Source organism: Mastacembelus armatus, chromosome 1 (assembly GCF_900324485.2).
Source record: "Mastacembelus armatus chromosome 1, fMasArm1.2, whole genome shotgun sequence".
Lineage (NCBI taxonomy): Eukaryota > Metazoa > Chordata > Actinopteri > Synbranchiformes > Mastacembelidae > Mastacembelus > Mastacembelus armatus.
The window spans coordinates 2266054-2289029 of record NC_046633.1 but is presented as its reverse complement, the minus strand read 5'-3'; the positions used below and the strand labels follow the sequence as shown (position 1 = coordinate 2289029).

The following is a 22976-nucleotide window of genomic DNA, read 5'->3' as shown; positions in this document are numbered from 1 at the left end:
GCTTTGATAATATGCAGATACAATAACAAGCAGTGCTGTCACTGTTGTAAGAAATTTTATTCAGCTAAAATGAACTGCTGCTGGCTGAGGCATAAATTCTAATGCAATTACCTTCAGAACTTCACACGAACACACACACAAGTTAAAGCAAACAAGACACTGGTACTGCCAATGTACCAAATACTAATATAGACAAATCAACTACCAACTATTAGATGGACTGACATCACGTCACCATGTTGCCCACAAGCAGGTTAATTTGTCCGGTGTGTTGGTTACGCCTCACTGGGCCCAGCCACCCAGGAGAAGAGTCCGAAAACCAAAGAAATGCCTGACCCAAAGCAAAGCAAGCACCAGGTGGGATGTGTAAGCACTGGTTTCAAGCTGAAAACAGATGGATGCCTGTCCCGCATGTGAATCCACAGCAACAGGCGCCGAGCGTATCCTCCCTTGCCGGTTGATATACGCCGCAGCTGTCGTGTTGTCCATTCAGACCAGAACGTGGCGACCCCTCAGCAGTGGAGAAAAGTGCCGTTGAACTTTCAACACTGTCAGCAGCTCTAGTTCGTTTATATGCGCAGCCTCCCTGATCGTCCACTCCCCCTTTACTGTCCGGGAGAAGCATCCGTGAACACTGACACGTGATTTGATGGAATACCCAGGGGAACCCCTTGCGTCAGGGAGCGGGGGTTTTTCCAGTAAAGCAGATCTGGGCCCATTGACTGGGGGAGGGATAGTATGCCCCACTGGTGACATGCTGGGTCCAGCCTCAGTCGGATAAACCAGCGCTGAAACAGCCTCGTATGCAATAGGCCGAGTGGCACCACCGGATGAGCCGCTGCCATCATCTCTAGAAGGTGCGTCACCGATCGAGCCCAGACGCGTCTGCGTGGAGCGAAGTGACGCAGTAGGGAGGAGAGGGTCGCCGACCTCTCCTCTGAGAGTCGGGCCCTCATTAGTAATGAGTTCAGTTCCACCCCCAGATACACTATGGACTGAGTGGGCTGGGGCGCGCTCAAAGGATCCAGGGATCCTCAGTGTAATTTAGCTTGATTCTCCTCAAAGGAGTTCTGCTGTCTGCTGCCATGACTCCTCTGGGGAGTGGGCCAGCAGAAGCAGGTCGTCGAGGTAGAACTGTTTCTCATTCCCTGTCTCCGCAGTTGCACAGATGCACTTCGAGAAAATGCGGGGAGCCAGCGAGTACCTGAACGGCAGACGGTTGTACTAGTAACTGGTCCCCTGGAAATGGAAGCGCAAGAATTCCCTGTATTGGGGAATGATGGAGACATGGAAACCACACATTTGCCACCTTCTTTGCTTCAGTAATACTTAACCATGCTATAGTCTGCAGTGTACAGATATTGTTGAAATAAATTTCCAAAGAATGTTTTCTTGAACCAGTGCTAAATGGCTCCTTTATGCTACATCAAGAACTGACAAGGCATTTACCAACATTGTTATGTGAACATGTCATTTCTTTGTAAAGAAGCGTCCAATGGGGCCACAGGATCAAAAGATTGGTTCATAACAAACACAGCTCTTCTTTGTGCCAGCATCAGCTGCTGCAACTCAGTTCACTCGTCTTTATTTCTTGGATGAATAAAGATGCAATTCCCTCTTTTATTAAAGACAATTTAACACAGAGCTCATCTCAGGGGTAATTCAATCACCATGCTGCAAGAGAAACACAAATACAGACTGCTACAGACTCATGCAGACACACACAACCACACCGGTAGTGTAGGCAGGGACACAACCGACGTAAAGCCACAGGCACACATGTAGGCACGTTCTGACTCAATGTGCACACTGGAGGGTGTGTGAAGTAAGTAGGAGAGTCAGTTAGTGAGACACTAATTGAAATGATCCAGGCCTGATTCCCACTGGTCAAAGCTTAAAGCCCAGTCTGTTTACTACATTACCCACAATCCCCCCTCTAGAGACAGTTGTATTAGCAGCCAAGGTAACATTGATCTGCAAACTTTCTCCCTGCTACCTGTTTTCTCTTTTCATTTATATTGTGTTTATTCTTCTTCTTTATACTTCTACTTTAGTTTAGTTCACTTTGTGATTTGCTCATCTCCTCTTTTTTCCCCCCCTTCATTCCTTCTCTAGCTGCTTCCAGTCTGATTAAAATGATTAAAGTTGGCTTTTATATAAAATAAACATTTGTTGTCAACATTTGGTGATACTCTATGATAAAATCGCCAGATCAATACTATTATTCAATACAGAGAATTTGATTTCACTTCCTGGAGAGAGCAATTTTTCATCTTATCATCCCTGTTTTATTTTTACATTTCTCATTTTACATTTTAAACACATTACATTAAGTGTTTCTTTTGTGGATAATTTTGTGTCTGCATTCAGAAACATATACGTTTACTATTGCAGTATATTTGTGTTGATTTAATTGTTCATTGTTAATTTCTTATTATAGTATGTATAGTTTTATTGCTTCAGTCTAAGCTGCTTCCTGAGTTCAAAGAGATTTAATCATTGTGGAGAAATAAATCGTCTGTTTCAGCTTCATCAAAAGAAACTTTGATGAAGGAAAGGCTCTGTGGTGTGTCTGTGCTGCCAGGTTAGACTTCATCTCCACGTCACTTCAACTCAGTGTAATTTAGCTTGATTCAAATCAACTCGCTTGATTTGAATCATTTTTTTCTATGCAGTTAAAGCCCCTTAATCACAGTCAATATAAAACACAGGGGAGGGTTGATTCTCATGAGCAATGTGATCATAAGTTGGCCACCACCTGTGGTGGTAAAAACCCAAAATAAATTTATTAAGAGATGGATACTGCGGGTTATGCAGACAGAATACATACAGTAACATACAGCAGTACTGTTTTATGGAAAGGTCCTTAAAGACTCTTTAAGGTGCTGTAGCTGGCTTGTCATCTGAATCATTTCAAATCATTGCGTCATTTGGCAGAGCCCCTGTGCACTTACCCCTGATTAGTCAGCTAAATGCTATATTAGTCCCCATCTGTATTACAGATAGAATTTAACCCTTGGTTTAGCTTCTTTTAGTGAGATCAACCCAGATTAATGGATCATAATTAATGTGGAGATTAGGGAGTGATATGCTAATTATATAGAAATGACAATGTGTTAAAATTCTGAATGCACAAGAGAGTGATGTAGTAAGAATGTGTTGATCAGTGTCTGTGCACATTGTACTGATGCATCGCTGTGGTTGTCAATGTGGTTGATTAATAATAGAAAGACACATATTTCACTTCTAAACTCGGTTTGATACTTGAATGATACCTCAAAGCACCAAAATATAAATTTGTTGACACTCAACAGTCAGTGTGTCATTTTGAAAGTGAAGGAAAAGTGCTGCCTACTCACCTCTGACCCAGCACGAGAACCGTCACACCTTCAGATGATCAGTCCACCTCCCAGTTTAATGCTGAGACTTGACATATTTAGTTCAGGATAAGAACTGATGTTAAATATGTCACACTAATGGTTAATGATTTGTGTTACAATATGAATGTGTGTGTGTGTGTGTGTGTGTGTGTGTGTGTCTTTTCAGGCATGCGTATTCTGGTGAACTTGCTACTGGACACTCTGCCCATGCTGGGTAACGTCCTCCTCCTCTGCTTCTTCGTCTTCTTCATCTTTGGCATTATTGGGGTGCAGCTGTGGGCGGGCCTGCTGAGGAACCGCTGCTACCCGGAGGAGAACTTCACACTGTGAGGCAACAACCCATTGTGTGTGTGTGTGTGTGTGTGTGTGTGAGGGTGTGTGTGTGTGTGTGTGTGTGTGTGTGTGTGTGTGTGTGTGTGAAAGCAAAGGCTCTAATATGACGTTTGAGCATTTATGTCATCTTAGTTTGTCTCATGTTTATCTACATCCCTTACATGTATTTGATGTCTTGTTCTCTGAGTCTGTCTATCCAACATGTGTTTTCATAATGTGAATTATAGCTGATGAAAAAGTAATCACATAATTATTAAGATACGCTATGGCCATAATGTGCAAGTGTATGAGTGTATATGTGGCTGTGTCACCTCTCCTTTCATTACCTGCCCTCATTCAGTGTGACTCCAGAAGATTAATTACATCATCTTATCAATTCACTGATATTACCATAGTGAGATGAAGGTTCTCTCCCCCTCTGTCTCTCAAGTGCTAATATAATGAGGCTGATTGCAAACAAAATTTTGCACAAAGCAAATGCCATTATCTCGCAGTTAATTCTGCCACATAATTAAAAACCGACACTCTTTTTCTTTTCACCCCACAACCCCGTCAAACTTTTCCACCCACACACACACACCCTCTGATGCACTCTTCCAGTTCACTAACATAGATGCCATAAGCTACAGGGACTTCAAAAGAACTTCTGGATAATTGAGTATTTCTGAGTAAAATAGTGTAGCAAAATAAAATATAAAGCAGAGACCAAAGAGAAAACAATATGCAGGGAACTCTTTTTTCAAAAGAAACCAGAGCACAGGACCTGTGAGTGATGTCTGAGGGTGCTTTAACACTGAAATGTGCAGTAGGGTGAACCATTATAACAGTGGAATTCTTCATATCATGGCCACAGAGAATGGAAATATCTTTTGTCTTTTTATCTAATGTCTTTTTCTTACTATTTCTTATGACTATGAAAAATTAGGACATTTTTTATGTATGTCTTCCAAACAAATCTTGGAGCAAGTGTATTGCACAGCAGTTATAAAGTATCTTAACGTGCTTATGCAATGCGACTGACCAACCTAAACAGGCTACAGTGTTTTCAGTAAGGTTTGTAGTATTATAATATTTACATATTACAGTATGGTTTAACATTACAGAAGTGATTCATTAAATAAATAATAAATTAAATAATTATGTGCATGACCTTGCTTAAGGTGCTCACAAATGCTTGCAAGGATGCACATTTATGCATACACACAGACACACTCACAGATCTCCCCTACGCATCTCCCCTATGCACAAGCTATTGAGTGCCCTCAGCAGGGTATCTGGGGCTTTGGAAAAGGTCTTAGCTTCGGGATGCTAATAATGTGAACCAGGTCTACTGTACATTTATTTCCTGGCTTCCTCTAACCTTTACAGTTTGACAACTTTACTTTTTCTCTATGTGTTTTCACCTTTTCACTAGTCCTCTGTGCCTTTGTTTGGGCAAAAATCTTATTGTGGTGCATGTGTGAGAGTGTGATTGTTGCGTGGTATTTCCAGGACTAATGTTCTGTATCCAGCACTGTGACAGACTGGCGACCTGTCCAGGGTGGAAATCACCCTCTCACCAAATGTCAGCTGGGATAGGCACCGGCCTCCCCACACAGCCATCAGTGATAAGGGAGTATAACTAATGGATGGATGGATGTTCTGTGTCTCAGTGGCTGTGGGATGTTTATTTTTCATGAAAGTGTCAGAAATTCAATTACTCTTCTGTCATGTTGTTTCAAAATCAAGAGTGCAAATGTCGTTTCTTCAGGCTGACTACCACCTCAGTCTGCAGTTGTGTTCTTCAGAAGCACAGGGATGATGCTTGTATGCGTGTTTCTGTGTGAATGGTTTGTCATTTCTATGGTAAAATCACAATTTACAAGGATCCAGTGTTCCAATTGCAAAACTAGACCTTATTTTAATTTGCATTAAAATTGATTCTTGTAATAGTTTGACAAACCACAATATCACCACCTTGGCTCTGTTCTGCATGCCTGTGTCTATACTGCTGGAAAAAAAAAATTTATTTTTTGAAGATGCACCACTCCACTAATTTTCATGTCTTTAAACACTAATATATGACACTGTCTTCATGTCGTCCAAAAAGACGACCAGAGTGTGAGTCTTTGTCCATATAAACAATTTATCATCGATGTCATAAGAAGGGCAGAACTCAACAACAAAACATCTTATTATTTTATTGTTTCTTTCATGTAGGACTGTTTTTGGTGTATACAACTTTTTTTTTTTGGAAATAACATTAGTAGTTTGAAACTTGGTACAAATTACTACTTACTAAATTACTATTTGAATCTACTTTGTTGTGTTGAAGTTGAATTGATGATGTGTTCTCTAAAAATGATGAACCATAATTTTATTATTGATACTTTTTTACAATGTTGCATGTTTAGCTAACCTGCTTTGCACTGATTAAATCCAGTATGATACAGCAGAACTTCACTGAAATTAATTATTTCAAAGTGCAGTTTTTTGCAGTTTCCATTTTTCCTATTACTAGTACTCCCCAGGAAGATGCCTCTAAATTGCCAATTACATGTTGATTATTTTCTACCAAACTAGTGTCTTATCTGGGTTGTTTTGTTCAGTTGGTTCATCACACTCCAGTTAGCGTCCACAGCTGATGAATGCAGATAAATGATGAGATTAGATTAGACAAGATAAAATAAGTTAAAAGTGATGATGATTGTAAATTGCTACTTTGCTGTGTCGGTTGAGTGTTTTACCTGAGTATCCAGAAACGTATTTCTTGCACAAAACCTTGTTCAGCTAAATTAAGGGGCATTCAAGTGATTTCTGTGAATTCATTTATGATTTGGAAAAAAATGGGAGATAACTTTTGATCACTACTCATCAACAGTCTAGTCATGAACCGTGATAATTATCTTCATGTCCCTTGGAACCAGAAAAAGACATTCCCAAGTAAGAATTAGTTGCTGGAAGCTTAACAGGTGTTGTTTGTTCCCAAATATCTCTATGATTAAGAGTACAGCTAATACCAGTGTGAAAACACAGAGCCCAGACAATAACTGGGATTCTGTCTGTGGTGAGCCACAGCCCAGGGAGACCAAATCCTCAGCCAAGCGTTTGATTACGCTGGTTTGGCTGCGTGAAGGAGTAGGCTGGATGGCGGTTCACACTGCTGAGCCCACATAGAAAATAACGATGTGATGAGAGGCTTTGGGGTAGGCCATCGCCGTGGTAACGAATTCACAGATGAGATGGGATATAATCATTGGGTGTCCTGACCCACCAATGTTGGTGAAACATGCACACAAGCAGATTGTTTTTTGTTTGTTTGCCGCTGATGCAAACCAGGTGTCACACTTGTAAATCAGACTGCAAAGTGTTTCCAGGAACAAGTGTAGGAAATATAAAACACGCAGCTCAGGCTGAAGCCTTTCCTGTCAGGAGTCCAGCATCTTCTCGTATGTGTAATGACTACTGTCTGTCTGACGCTGTCTAGTGGTGAATCACTGGTTTGTCTTTGGCCTGATCTTTAATACAGGTAACTTCATTGTTTGACAGTGTGCACTGAATTCAGACTTCAGCACATAGAACAAGAGAAGAAGAAAGTAGTGGTGTGACTGGTGAAGGTTGTGCGTAGTTTCCAGGTCGAGATCCTGCTCTAAAATTGTTCTAAAGTGTCACGGCTAAGGTCTTAGCTATGTCGAGTTACATTGACTTTCATTCTGAGTAATGTTTATGGCCACCTACCAAATAAATCCAATAATTAGTTCTGGTTTGGTCTTCGAATCCTGAAAAAAAAAAAAATTTAAGTTCTTCAGTTGATGGATCTTCCACCTCCTTCACGAGCTACTTATTAGGTTTGATGTTTGATGTAGCAGTACACTTTTTGTTTCTTAGTGAAAACAGCTGGTGCGAACAGGACAGAAACTGTGTTACTAAAATGAACCCACTGAGCTAACAGAGACTAAATTAGCTCAGCGATCTCTGTGGGTTTGTAATTAGAAGCAACTCATTCCACAATACATGCAGTATTTTATCTCAGCTTTAGACCAGCTGGTTGGTGGTTCTGTGTTCCACAGAGCCTGGCTACCTGCTTCTAGTTTTAATGCCAAGCTAAGCTAACCATATGTTGGTTATAGTGTCGTATTTACAGGTGAAAGTGGCGTAAATATCTAAGACTGCAAAAAAACATTCTTTCCAGAACTATTTCCTACATAGAAACATCGATTTGTGAAGTTTGAACTATTACATTTCATTAGTATGTGTGTGAAACATTTCCTGTTGAGATTTCATTGGCCCTGTGTTCTGGCCTGATGTAACTGAGGAGATATTGATTGATATGACTGAGGAAGGATGATGAAATAGAAACCAAGTCAGAAGTATCCAGAGCTTCAGTGTAAACTTATCTGACATAAAAAGGCTGCAGATCTCACCAGGTCAGTGAACTTGATGACAGTACAGAGACGGGGTCAATGAAGACAGTGTCCAAAAGACGAGAGCAGCACTCACAATGCTGCTTCTATCAAGCTTTCTCAAATACCAGGTCAGAGGTAATTGCTAACCACAGTCTGCATTCATCTGTATCTCTTTCTCTGGTCTGCCCTTTAAATAGCAACCCACTCTCAGATTAAAGTGAGATCACATTGCTTTGCTGCTCCTTGTCTTTAGCCTCCACTGTGCTCATGTTGCAATGGCAAGACAAACACATTTATGCTCCCTGTTCTAGCTTTATATACACAGTTCTTTGTTTTTCTCCCTCCCTGTTTCTCTTGACTTCACCCTTCTATCAATTTTCTCTTCTTATCCTTCTTGTTTTATGTTTCTTGTCCTGCTTAATTCCTGACACTTGTCTAAACTACCTTCCTCTACTTCTTCACTCGTTGCTTATTCAATGACTTTTTTCTTTCTCTTTTGACATTTTACTTTGTTCCTCTCTCCCCCTTTCAGCGTTCACTCTTCCTTCTTGTGTCATTCTTTCTTATGTTGTCATTTTTATCATTCCATTTGATTTTCCTATTACTGGTTTGGATGTTTTTCCTGTAGTGTTGCTATCTGCTCGTTATCTTTCACTCCCCAGTTGCACTGGCACGGTTTAAAAGGCTCCTGACCGCTGATCTTCGTGAAGCAAACTTTTCAGCACTTTGAACACAGGTGTCCAAATTAAATTACAGAAAACGCAAACAAAACTAAAACACCACAATTTTCATGCTGCTTCTTCCCAAGGACTCACATATGTCCAGAACACAGATATTAATGTTGAATAAGTAAACAAATATAAACAGTTACTACTTTCTTCCTTAGTGTTACCATAACAAGTATAATAACTGCTCTCTTTGTCTCACTATCCTTTCATCCTCTCATTTGTTTGTGATCATTATGGTTTGGCTCCCTCTCTCACCGCACAAATGTCAGGACTAGCCGTGGTCATGCACATGAATGAGTGGTTTTGCTCCCAAACAAACTGAAATGCTTCTGCGTTGGCATGGCTTTCTCTTTATATCTGTATATTTTTATGGAAGCAAGAGGGTGACACTGTGAAGACTGGCGAGGAAATCTGTTTCTGTTCTGCTTATTCTGGCATTACTTGAATGTTTCAGGATTTCAGTAAATGTGTCAGCGAGGTTCTTCTAGTGAACAGAACAAATGAATAATACTTCTGTGCACCAGCCAAGTTCAGAATTGATTTTCACTTTTTTTTTTTCAGATTACTCATCAAGCACAATCGTACCTTATGCCCACATTGTTCAGTACCTAACAGACCATTTACAAGACCTTTAAAATATTATAGCTTTCCAAGTATACATTCGGTTCTACTAGTGTTACTATATTTTCAACTTCAAACAGGAAAATATTGGCTTCATTGATATTTACAGGCTTTAATTGCTGCCAAATCTGATATTTTTTAGAATCACAAAATGGTTTGGCCCATTTAGCGGCATATTGAGTCATCACAATAAAAGTATAACACTGTTTTAATGCAGTGTTTTTTAATGGGAGGTTTCTTATAGTAGTTTTACCTCTTTTATTTTCTTTTATTGTTTACTCTTTTATTTGAGTACACTGTTTTTACAGTGCATGTGTTTTTAAAGCGCTGGAATTTAATCTTTATTTTATACTGTGATATTCTCCCTTGACACCTCCAGCACTACAGGCATCAGTCTACCCCGGCCCTACTACATGCCTGATGAGGACGATGAGCGGCCCTTCATCTGCTCTCTGCCAGTAGACAATGGCATCATGTCCTGCACTGATGTCCCAGCCCGCCGCGAGGGAGGCAGGCAGTGCTGCCTGGACAAAGATGACGCCCTCTACCGCCAGTCGCTGGGCCTGAGTCCCGAGCCTCTGACCAATGGGAGCGTCAGTGTTGCAGGGCTTTGTGTCAACTGGAACAAGTACTACACCAGGTGTCATACTGGGCACAGCAACCCCCACAAAGGAGCCATCAACTTTGACAACATCGCTTATGCCTGGATTGTCATATTCCAGGTGGGTATTTTAGTCAATTTTGGTTTTTTGGTCCAAATCCCCGATTCAACTACTTGATGATTTTACTCTGCAGATTTTCCAAAACAAATGAGGTGTTCATGTTCTGAGTAGATTGAGGGAGCTAGATGAAGTCTTCCAGATATCCTCAATGAAAAAGAAACTTTGTGTATTTAGCTTTTTGTAGCCATCAGCAATTGAAATAAGTAGGTAACAATGTTGGTATGATATTCTGCCTGCAAACATTCATATATAATATAATATAATATAATGCTTATTATATATAATATTTTTGTTTATTTACTGTCATCTGTTTTCTGGACTGTAGGTGATAACTCTGGAGGGCTGGGTGGAAATCATGTACTATGTGATGGATGCCCATTCCTTCTACAACTTCATCTACTTCATTCTCCTGATTATTGTAAGTCACACATGGACACACTCCTGGCACACAGACAGACACACACACACACACACGTTTTCAGATAGATGTTTTTATCAGGATATGGTAAAAGTAAGCAAACTGAAATTTACAAAAATAAATAATGTTTAGTCCAAGTTTTCATATACAATAAAACAGAATTTCAGTAAATTGTTTCAGATCAACATAGTTAGATAATACACACTCACTAATACACATGTGCATGCAGGCAAGTTGTAGTTTTTGGAGTCCGCCATCTTACATATTTGTACATTTCCTGTTGTGTTGTTGCCAAGCTATACAGTAGATAAGAGAAATGAATCACTGTCACTCGTCTCACTGTCTCTCCCGCTCACACACATACACACATCTATACAGCAGAGTGTCATAATGAAAACTGAGCTGAAATCCCTGAAGAATCCCCCTTTTGTTCTGATAAAACATTTTTAATTCTTCGCTGTGTGTGTGTGTGTATATATTCTGCACTAGCTGTATGGTTTTGTGTGTGAGCATTGATGCGTGTTCCCTTCAGTACATTTCTTTTTTAGCCTGTCAGAGACTCTGTGTGTGTGTGTGTGTGTGTGTGTGTGTGTGTGTGTGTGTGTGTGTGTGTGTGTGTGTCTAAGTGTTATCATAATGCAGTGTGACTGCCAGTCCCGGTTACTTCCCTAACCCAGGGGCTGTCTCGTCTTTTTATTGCACTTTTAATTGCCTGCCTTCAAATTCAGACACAAGCTAAGCCTTCCTCAGCTTTCCTTCACCTCTCTTCTTGTCTCACCACCAATCCTTTGCTTCTTTAGCCTTTTAATTCATTTCTTCTTCTTCATCTTCACTCCTTCACTATTTCTCTTATTCTCCCAACATCTGTCTGTCTCCTTAAATATGTCAGTTTGTGCTCCCTTGCCACCGTAACTTTCTTAGACTCTATTCCTGCCATCTGTCAAATCTTGAGTCTGCTAACACTTTTCCATCCCTTTCCCTCATCCCTCTCTGCCTCTCTCATACCCCGTCTCACTCTCTTCCTTAACCTCTTTTCTTCCCCTCTTTCATCTGTGCCACCTTCTTATCCACCTCCTCCTGCTTTTTCTCACTGAGCTGTATATTAAACATCATTCATGTTTCTGTTACTCCGTTCATTATTCATATTATTTTCAATTATGTAGAAACACACATAGATACACATCATATTTATTTATACACTCACAGACAGAAAATAACACATTCCCACGCTCTTTCCCAGATTTGCCATGCGCCATTATCTTCTACATCAGGCCCATAAAATTTCCTCACTACAGATGATTTGTAATGTAATAGATGCCTTTGATGCAAAAACATTGAGGAGGAATGGACGGAGGAGGAAAGGAAGGAAAGATGATGCAATGGGAGAGAACATAGAGGGAAGGGGGGCTGTAAAGTGAGGAAAATGATGGGGAGAGGGATTAAAAAAAGAGGCTGGATGGAGGGAAGAAACCAGGAGGTGGTGGTGATGATGGCGAGGGTCGGCATGAAATCACAGAGAGGACTGGATGATGGGAGAGACGAGGCGACCACATGCTGGCGTCTTTGATCTTAAATGAAATGTTATTAATTAGAGTGAATCCCTCAGCGTGTCCTCTGGGTGTACATGTTTGAAGCAGACACAGGCTACTGATCACAGCATCCGATTTAATAGGTAGGTCATACAATATGCCAGTACAGCATAGAGCCTATATTAAGACATTAAACAGGAAACGCCTATGAAATAATGGTGGAAATGGGCTATGGCATGGCTGACATGGCTTTCATCACTGTAAACGTTTGATCAGCCTAATTGCTGATGTTAGCTTGGTAACATCAAAATATGCTAAATGCTTAGCATGCTATGTTTGTATTAATCAGAAAGAAATTTTAATAAAAAGAAGAAAGCCTGGTGTTTAAAGAAAAGTCTGGGCATTGACTGTAAAATCTTGTCAATAATTTACTGTAGTGCCATCAACCAGTCGGTTCATAGCACTGCTAATTCAAACTTTTTTAATTTTTAATTATAATTATTCCAATTAAACATTGAACTTGAAATATCCAGAATCTGGATTAAAGAATCATCTAAATTGCTAGAATCTGAACATAAGTGTTCCCTTGTCTTTCCCCTGAGTAGGAAACAGCAGGAACATTATTTAAACAAGGAAGCAAATATTTCAAGATGAATAAGCTATAATTCACTGTGTTAGAGACAGATTTTGCTCCTTAAAGTTGTTGATTATCTGTTTTTAGAGACAAGATTTGGGTTCTTGTCGACTTATATGTTCCCAGGCTTGTCTAGCAAACAGATCTAGTGGGGAAAAGTGATTTAAGTGTTATTCTATTCATATCCCTGCTTGTCCCCATCTCACTGGCAGATAGATGAGCATTTTAATTATCTTTCCTTGAATGCTGAGCAGGGAGATGGGAGAGAGTGAGCTACTTAGACAGAAAGAAAGGGAAGACAGATGAGGTTCAGGTTGTTTTTAGATGCTCTGACAATTTCACAAATGTAACATTCACACAGATGGACTGTACTGAATTGGATTGAGACAGAGAAAGAAGAGGACACAGGAAACTTGATGAAAATTGATGAGCGAAAGATGGAGAAGGAGAGCGACAGATGGAGCGACAGATGAAAAAAGGGGAGATAAATGTGGAGAGAGTTAGAGAGATTCTGTATACTGATTACAATCATGTAGAGCAGTTTAGACAAGAGGACCCAGTGGAATTAACAGCTTTGCATGCAAAATATTTCAGCCTTGTGGAATTAAACTTTAACATCCAGACGTACTCTAACCTGCTTTGTGGTTGTGGTAAGCTACATGTTTTGACACTACTTAGACTCGTCTTTGTCCTGGCTTATGGTTGGTATTAAGCAACCAAATCAAATGTTATCGCCTAATTAAATATCTATTATTATCATCCCAAACCAATACAATACAGTATGTAACAGTATGGTCCCAGGAACAACAGATAAAGGCCACTGAATGTTGTGACTCCTTTTCATAATAAGATATCCTCTTATCCTCTTCAAGAGGTTGCAGAAGATCATTCAACATCAGACTAGGGTTAAAATGTTGAGGTTTGTGCATATCGTAGGTTTTGTGCAAAATTGGTAGTTGTACTTCAGTTCTCTTGGTGGAAGTGCACTAACAGCATGCTGTGTGATGGGAACGTCAAAACCAATAGCAAATATGAAGAAAACAAAAAAACAATGAGTTAAAAGAGGTTTCAAGTTTAAAAGTTCTGTAGAGCTGCTGAGGTTGTCATAGCTCTCTTGGTTTGCCACTGTATTCAACGTGAGTAAGGGCTTCAAGCTCGTACACAGTGCATCCATTCAGTGTCATTCACACACACTCATTGCCTCTCACATGTTGTCACTCTGCTGAAAACTCTAAAACTACACACACACACACACACACACACACACACACACACACAGTCATCTAATTGTATTTCAGCAGCTCCAGCAGAGTGTGAGTGTAAATATTTGATGGGATCAGCGCGGGTGCTGAATGGCTGCTGGGATCCACAGCCGTCCTTTCATTCCACGAGTCCAGAGACCTGGCAGGAAAACCAGCCAGTCTGACCACAAATCTCCACTTTGGATCAATGACAAGCAAACAATAGACACGCTGATGTACAGCAGCACACACACTTTACACTTACACACACATTTTATACTGTTCTTCTATAGTCTCTGTCATTGGGGTTCAGACGGAGAGCAGAAGGTGGTTATCAGACTTCACAATCGCTATTGATCACAGGCTAGAGAGCAGCAGGCTTCACCCCCCCGTGCTGCCTTCTCACTTTCCCTCTCCATCTCTTTTTCCACATCAGCTCTGCTCCTCTGGGTGACCTCACCCTTTTTCTTCTCTTTTTCTCTTTCTGTCCTTATTCATTTCAGCTGTTGTCTTTCATGAAGCAAGTGAGCCAAATCATCCAGCATGCAGTACCACAACACAGTCCGCCTTTCAGATACCTTAACACACTTTTAAACAATAGTTAGGAATTAAAGGTAAAGTTTTTTCAGTCTCTCCAAGGTTTTCCTTTGCTAACAATGATTTCATTATTAATGACAAACAACTAGACTGTGTTTCAGCTGCTCGTGTAGCCATCTGTCAGTCTTTTCTACAAACATTTTAGATAATGTTGAGTAGCTGCTGCATGATGCTCAAGTTTGGCACAGACAGATAGATATTGTTGCACTTCAGGATCTGTTCTTTGTGTTCTGCCAAGGAACGCCAAAGCTAGTCATTGAAAGATTAAGTAAAAAAAAAAAAAACAAAGTGGATAGATGACCTGCAACAGAAAAACACCTGCAGAGATTCAAATCTCATTAAAGAATTTCGTGAGAAAAAGGCAACACAGTACTGTCACAGTAGCAACAAGGTCTGACTAATAAACTCATCTAAGTTTCTAATTATATGTATATATTCACCAGCTGAACCCTGTTAAAAAAAAATTTGCGCTCTATTGATCTCAAGGCACGATTATGCACACACACACACACACACCCTCACACACACACACACACACACACACACACACACACACACACACATTGTAAGAGAGAATGCATTACCTAGCACCGACTTTGAACCTATGAATACTGACTTATGTTCTCACTAGAATGTTTTTCAACTAAAATCCGTCCACCCATCCAAACAATTTGCATTTGAATTGCCAAGCTGTTGCAATATCACACATTCACAAGGATATAAACTGATGTCAGCTGCAGACTGTGTTATCAGTTTTGTCAACAGGTTAATCTTCAGCTTCCACCCACTGTTAGTGGCAGACTGAACAGAAACTTCTTCTTCGCACCTTGGCTGTCAGAGCTAACTTAAAACTATATTGTCAACTATTTTATCAAACAAGCCAAATTTGTACTGATGATTCAACCAGGAAAGTTTCATGTTTATCCAGCTGTCTATGGAGAACATGGATGGGACTTTTAGCTTAGAATCTAAGGTGCCTATGGTGAAGGTTATGCCCAAGGTCACAGTATGTTTTACAGATAAAAGAGACAATTAGTGAAATGTAGCTTACTAGATCTGAGTAAAAAATGGAAATTAATTTCTCAGGTAATATTTAATATGTTATTCTGCAATTTCCTTCTCATGCCCAAAGACAAAGTGTCAAGTAATCAGATTCCAAGGGCAAAAAAGGTGTAAAGGTGTTCCCCTCTCCTACTTCAAGAGTCAGTTTACAGGAAGCGCAGCAGCTTTGTTTGCGACCATATTGTATAGTGCATTAAGTTTGGACTTGTTCAGCTAACAGGCCATGCTAGCATCTGTTAAACTACATTGGCCTCAAGCCATGTTGCTGTGAGGTCTTTGCTCAGTGTGGTTAGCTGAGTAGACACTGATCACTAACAAATCAGATGATGGATCCAGGACAGTTTCATGCCAGTTTCTCAAAGTGTTTCAGAAGATTATATTTAGAAATGAATATGTATGGCTGTCCTGATGTTAGAATCACAAATATGCCTTTGGAACAGATTTTGTTTTAATGAAGGAGAATTCACATCTCACTGAGAGTATTGTGAAAATAATATGTTTTATCACAGCAGGGCGTAGCTGTTTAGTGAGAGGTGTAGATGGCTAAGAACAAATATGACTGAACACCCATGAAGTTTAGAGGCAGCTTAATCAATTTAGTGACGTCTGAAAACATTCAAAAACTCACTGGTCAGCACATGAAACAGCATTTAGCAGTCAAGCAGCATTCACATGTAAACCTGTTCCTGTGTATGCCTCATCCTCCCAGGTTGGTTCCTTCTTTATGATCAATCTGTGCCTCGTGGTCATCGCCACCCAGTTCTCAGAGACCAAGCAGAGGGAGCACCAACTGATGCAAGAGCAACGAGCGCAGTGCTCGTCATCCTCCACCCTTGCCAGTGAACCCGGGGACTGTTACGAGGAGCTCTTCCAGCTGGTCTGCCATGTTATCCGCAAGGCCAGAAGACAAACCGTCGCCCTGTTCAACACTCTGCGGGGGAAACCTCGTGGCTTTCGGGGTGTTGGAAGAGGGAGAGTGGGTGGAGAGGAGAGGGAGAGAAAGGCCAATGGACAGGGAGGACGTGAGAGGAGAGCAGTTTTGAGGCATGGTATGTAACAGTAAGACATTGACAGACCGTAGAATATAGATTCACAGATTTTGAACTGATCTTATAATACCATCCATTTACACAAATTTAGGTCCACCCTCTTCCCACCATAATAAACCTGCTGAACCCATGGCTCTCACCACCACCTCTGCCACCAGCAGCTGCCCTCAGTGTGCCACAACCCTGTCACTCGCTGACGGTGCTGGCCCTGTTCACAGTGCAGCCAGCGAGGAAGCAGAGGAGGGGGCTGTGGAGGAAACGGACAGAGAGGGCGTACAATCTGGTGTCAAGGAACAGGGCACAAAAGGCCAGGATGGTGCAGGTACCAGTCTGGGCTGTAGTCCTAAGAAGCAATGCAAGAAGCTGTGGCACGAGATGAGGATGAAGCTGTGGGGCATCGTAGAGAGCAAGTACTTCAACCGAGGCATTATGATAGCCATCCTGATCAACACCATCAGCATGGGCATTGAGCACCACGAGCAGGTACGGACAGCATGTGTTTACTTGTGTTTCAAATGATTCTGTTTCAAAAATAATAAATAGATTAAATTAATAAATTAAAAGTTTTATATCCATTTTGTGCAAACGTGTACGTTTCTTGAAGCGCAATTCCCTTTTCCAGATTATAATACCACCCATTTACACAAATTTACACAAAAATCAACTACTAGTTTTGGTTCCTGATCTAAAATAAAAATTTTATGTTTCTGTGGGGTTACATCGTGTGATGAACAAGGAAACTTGTATTTATCTGCAGTTATTGCTACGCGATTAGCTCACAGTAGCAAGTTACCGACGTAGGCATATGAATGGGGAATCCATAGCATTGAAAATTCAAGGATTTGCCTGTTTAGTGCATCAGTCCCAACTTCTCTCTCTGTTAACTGATAACCACGTGTTGAACCCATAGTTTCATAGTTTCTCTCCCTGTGATTCTATGTTCACACATTTCCACACCAAACATATTTAATCTTTCTTCAGCATAGCCATCTTTCTTTCTTACGTGCTTTTTCCTAATTCTACTTTTATATAATGCCTTTATAATCAGCCAACACAACAGACATGTCTGTACTCAGGTTAGGCAGCAGGATGTAGGCGGGTCCACCCGAACATTATCACACCTTTGGTTCAGATCACACTCACCGAGCTCTCCAAGCAATAAAAAAAGATGCTCTGTGTTTTCTTTTAACTTTTACATGTGTTTCCTGTCTCTTTCTGTTCATGGGCTTTGTGCACTCTTTGTCTTTCTATCAATATTTCTCACTCTCGCTATACCACCACCCACTCACTCCTGCCACCGCCGCAGTGGTGGGTCGTCTCTCATCGCAGCGGCAGCTAAAAATAGAGACAGACGGATCAAGAGAGGCACAGAGAGACTTTGCTCCTTTAATAGGGAGGAAATAGCGAGCTGGAATGTCTGTGGTTCTGCTGCCTGTTTAGTAAACTGGAGTCGTGCCATCTTCTGTTTGAACAGTGGTATCAGAGGCTTAATCTGTCTCGTTGCTCTGATCCTCATCCTGCAGAGATGTCTTCCACCTGTACTACTACACCTGCGGTCTCCATCTCTGTTTGAGAACAACAGATACCCAGCTATTGTTAATGCTTTTGTAAATTTCATGGTTTCCAGCATCCATGACAAACAAGATTGTTTCTAAAAGAGTTTTCTGAGAGGACCCCTACACTTATTTGCAAGTGCAGGGACACATTGTACTTTTGTACTAATAAAACTACTATACATAATGAGGTATTCTTTCATGTCACAGATAGGGTAAAGTAGCTATAGTTAGTTTACATTAGCTGTCATGGCAGATTCTGTTAAGTTTTTTAAGTCATACACTTTCAAGCAGGTTGTCAGTCCATCATTACAGATCGTTTCCAGCTGAGACCAACTAAAACCTAATTCAAGTCTTCAACTGCCCGAGTGAGAAGCCACTTCAGAGAATTTAACATCTGTTGGGGATTTCATAATGCAGCTGCGTGAAGGGGCACTTCGGAGATTTGTCAGGGATGGATTGAGATCAAACAGCACTGCTAAATGGTTGTCTGCCTCTGTCACAATGTCAAGATTAAAGCCAAATGAAATGACTGATGATGATTAATGTAGTGGGAACAGTCATGATCACAGTTTCTTGGGGATGGGTGTCACATGCTAATTGAAATGACCTAAGAGCAGGAGCCAGCCATATTAGATAATCAAGCAAATGTCGGTGAGAGAATTGAAAAATAAAGCCATAATTGGATTTTAGAGGACAATAAATCATACCACAGTAAACATTTGGCTGTCTTAGAATAAAACATAAGAGTAGCACGTAAGTATTTGAAAAATCAATCACTGTGGTGACAAGACTTAATAAGATGGTTATGGGCATTAACCAAAGTTACGGTTAAAACACAAATAAAAGGCTTTTATTAGAAAAATGATTTCACTCAGTACATGTATCAAATAAATGCATCTTTTTTTTTTATAGAAATAGGAAACATTAGAGATTGTTATAATTGCCATTATCACATTACTTAGTTAAATGTATTCATAATACCATGTCAGTGGATCTGATTTATTTACTATGACAGAAATGAGACAGATGAAAAGGTATTGCATTAGCAGGGGTCAGACTCACTGTGCATCAGACGCTAAAATCATTAAAGCACTGAAAATACTAAAATGACTGAGCTTGTTGCAAAAAAAGTTATAAAATTAGTCACAATAGAGTCACCACAGGGACCTTCTATTACTAAACAACAAAATAGGTGTCATTACCAAATATCAGATACAACCATTACAAAAATTGTTTGTATTTTCTGATCTCTCACCTCCCGAGTTTCAGGTTTGAATAAGCAGGATGCAAATTTCAAATGTGTGTATTAAAACATCCACCTCCATTTCTGAATGCACAGCAGCTGTGTTGTAGTGCAGACAGACAATAAAGGCTTATCAGTGGATCAATGTGAAAGATAAGATAACAAGCCCCTGTGTTATAGGGCCACTTTATAAGGTTTATTATAGTGTTAATATTGTGTCCTGCTCCTGCAAAAATACGCACATCTTAAGAATTAGCTTTATTTCTCATCGTTTACATCAGATTGCTGAAGTTGTGCAAACTTTTATTTATTTTTTTTAATTTTCAAGTGCTTAATGTTCCTACTGAAAATCAATTGTGAGTCCTCAGTGTGACAGCAAATCCCCAGTCTTATCTTATTTCATACATTGGGCGATCTGTTTTTAGATCTATTCCCAGGTCTGCAGTAATGGATCTCTAGGGGCCGCCAGTGCTGTTCGTCTGGTGATCTGTTGTCACACTGTGACACTAGTATTGTCATTCGCCCATGTTTTCTCACTGTTAAACTGTCATTAGTACTGACACACACATATATCGGCATAGTGCAGCAGTACTTATGCACACAGTCAGATATTTAAATGCAAAACACACATTGCTTATTGATTCCTGAGTGGTGAAATGTCAGAAGCGTCACTGCTGAAGTTACAAAAGCTCACTGTGGAAATGCGCTGGAAATCACGATTGTGCCAAATTTAGCCCTTTGTGCATCTGTGTGTGTTTCCTTATGCTGAGCAAACCTAGACGGAAGCTAACAACATGACACAGAGAGAGAGAGGAATTCAAATCACGTTAATGACAGCTTAAACCCACAGACACTTATTCACATTAATAATGTAAGTGATAGCAGAAGAAAATTAAATATATGTCTGAGAGAAAAAAATACGTTCGAGCTGTTCAACAAGGCTGAAGGACTGGCAGCATGTTCAAGGGCTAATTTTATCAGTCACAGCAGTTAACAATTGTTTTGCTGATGTAACTTCAAGGATATGAATTGATATATTATATCATAGCTCACCTTCCAGTTTGTTAGAATCACAGCATCTCCAACATCCATAATTGATGAAAAACATCTTATGTTATTGTTTTGCCTGTTAGCTGGTTGTGTGTTGGGAAGGTGTGGACAGTAGGGATGTGGTCAAGCACAGCAGACAATATCTGAACAGCTTCTTTGCTAATTTACTATGCAGAATTTGTCAGTAATACTCAAAACCTGCAACTAACCATTAGTTTTCTAGTAGTACCCTTTACTGGTGCCAAGACGTGTGTGTTAGTGTGTGTAGATGTTTGCAAAAGCTTTTGTCCTCCTCCTTGCCCTTTCCACCAATCAATTTGGAGCATTCGATCCATGGTGAGTAAAAGAGCCGAAAACCAGACAAAGCAATGAGCAAGTAAAAGAAAGAACAGACCAATGCATAGATAGAGGGAAAGGAAGAATTTTGTTATGTGTAGAATCCTTTTTAGCTTTCTCATCATTTCTTCTATACTTTAAGTGAGGTTGTAAGTAACAGCAGGGGATATTCTTATTTCCTCCAAGTGCTGATTGACTAGGACTGCTTGTAATTTGTGGAGGTATCACCAAAATGACCACGATGTTCCTGTCGATAATGTGCACACTCACATCTTATTTCCTCCACTATTGTGCTGTGCCTACTCATTTCTCTTTCTCTTATTTCCTTTCAGTTCTGGTTCTTTGGCCAATTTTGCACCTTAAATGTTTCTAATTCCTAATTATCACCCACTAAGTTACCTAACGTGTGGCTGTAGGATTGCAAAGCAACCAACAGTTTGATAGGTTTGTCTTGTGTTTGATGGTATCGCCCTTTTGTGTTTTTTTTTTTTTTTTGGCTTTAACTTTCTCTGTTTTCATGCATTTCTTTCTTAAGTCCTCCAATGTTTTTTTTTTCTTTCTTCTCTTTTTGTTTGTCTCTAGCCAGAGGAGCTAACCAATGTCCTGGAGATCTGCAACATTGTTTTCACCAGCATGTTCTCATTGGAGATGATCCTCAAACTCACTGCGTTTGGTTCTTTCAACTACCTGAGGAACCCTTACAATGTTTTTGATGGAGTCATCGTCATCATAAGGTACAAATCAAATGGTGTAATCAGTACGGTAATTGGTGTTGTATAGTTAAAAGTATTCTGCATGTTAACGCTTAAATTGTTCATGTCATCTACATTTTACCTGGTTAATGTATAGCCTGTATGCATGTGGATGCCAGAGCGTCAGGCAGCAGCAAACAGATTTAGTCTCTGTTGTGTGTTCGTAGAGCTTCAGGTGAGTGGATATGGCTTTGATCTGCTGCCGTTTTTTCAGTTCATCTGGCTGCGCACCTTTGTCTGTGATCCCCATTATAACCCTGAGATCAAATACACATCAAAGCGGCTGAAACTGAACAAGATCAAATGTGCGGCCTGTCAGAGAAGATATGTGTTGATTGAACATATCTACATCTGTCTTCTTATCTCTCGCTCTACTTCCAATTTCCCTCTCTTCATCCGTCTGAATGTGCTCAGCTATTCATACAAAGCTACACTGTAAAAGTACCTTATTCACTATTTCCCACTGCAGAGCCGATGCTATTTTGATGTGCTAACCGCAGCCTTTGATAGGCACCGTCAGTAGAAGACTAATTTATTTAAAGCCAGATTTTCCACAGGGAGATTGTTACTGGTATATATTCACGACAACTGCCCACCACAACCTGAACTTCTCTGAGGCTGTTACTCAAGTAGCAAACTGCATTTAAGAAAACCATTAAATTTAAGTTTAATCTACAAAATATAATCACCCTCTTAGGTGACATACTAATTACTGTGAGATAAGATGAATCAAACATTGCTTTAATGCTGTGGATGAACATTTTAATTTGCCAAACCTTTACCTACGTTTAGTGGTCTGTGTTTATCTTCTCAGTGTATGTGAGATTGTCGGTCAGTCCGACGGTGGTTTGTCTGTACTGAGGACCTTCCGGCTGCTGAGGGTGCTGAAGTTGGTAAGGTTCATGCCAGCTCTGAGGAGGCAGCTCGTGGTTCTCATGAAGACTATGGACAATGTGGCCACCTTCTGCATGCTACTCATGCTTTTCATCTTCATCTTCAGGTGAGGTGAAACATATAGATGTTGTACATTCATATCTGTGTCCATCAGTATCTTGTTCTGAAGCAGCTGACTGATGACCAGTCAACCTGTCTATACTTCATCACCTGGAAGATGTAGAGTCTTTTTTTACAATGAAAGAGATCATTGTTTCGCCCACTGTTTGTTTGTATGTGATGGCTTCTGTCTTTTTTAAGTCCTGGGCCTCAGCTTAACAGCTGCCATTAAAGCACAGAAGGTCTCAGCCTTCCACAGTAGCTATTAACCCTGGTACAAAATAACAAGCAGACAGTTGAAGAAGTGGTTAGATTCATTCAGGTGGACACTTGAGCAACATAACAAG

The 22976-nt window shown here is 40.3% G+C and overlaps 1 protein-coding gene across 1 annotated transcript in view; it reads left to right on the top strand.

The window, feature by feature from the left end:
• The window catches only part of cacna1ib (calcium voltage-gated channel subunit alpha1 Ib), a 109536-nt gene that overhangs the window by 40671 nt on the left and 45889 nt on the right, over positions 1-22976 (top strand). Inside the window, exons 5-11 of the mRNA XM_026303208.1 lie at positions 3547-3706; positions 9827-10169; positions 10495-10587; positions 16360-16699; positions 16791-17182; positions 21467-21618; positions 22451-22636. Of these exons, the coding sequence (XP_026158993.1) occupies positions 3547-3706; positions 9827-10169; positions 10495-10587; positions 16360-16699; positions 16791-17182; positions 21467-21618; positions 22451-22636 (1666 nt within the window). The remainder of the gene's footprint in view (positions 1-3546; positions 3707-9826; positions 10170-10494; positions 10588-16359; positions 16700-16790; positions 17183-21466; positions 21619-22450; positions 22637-22976) is intronic.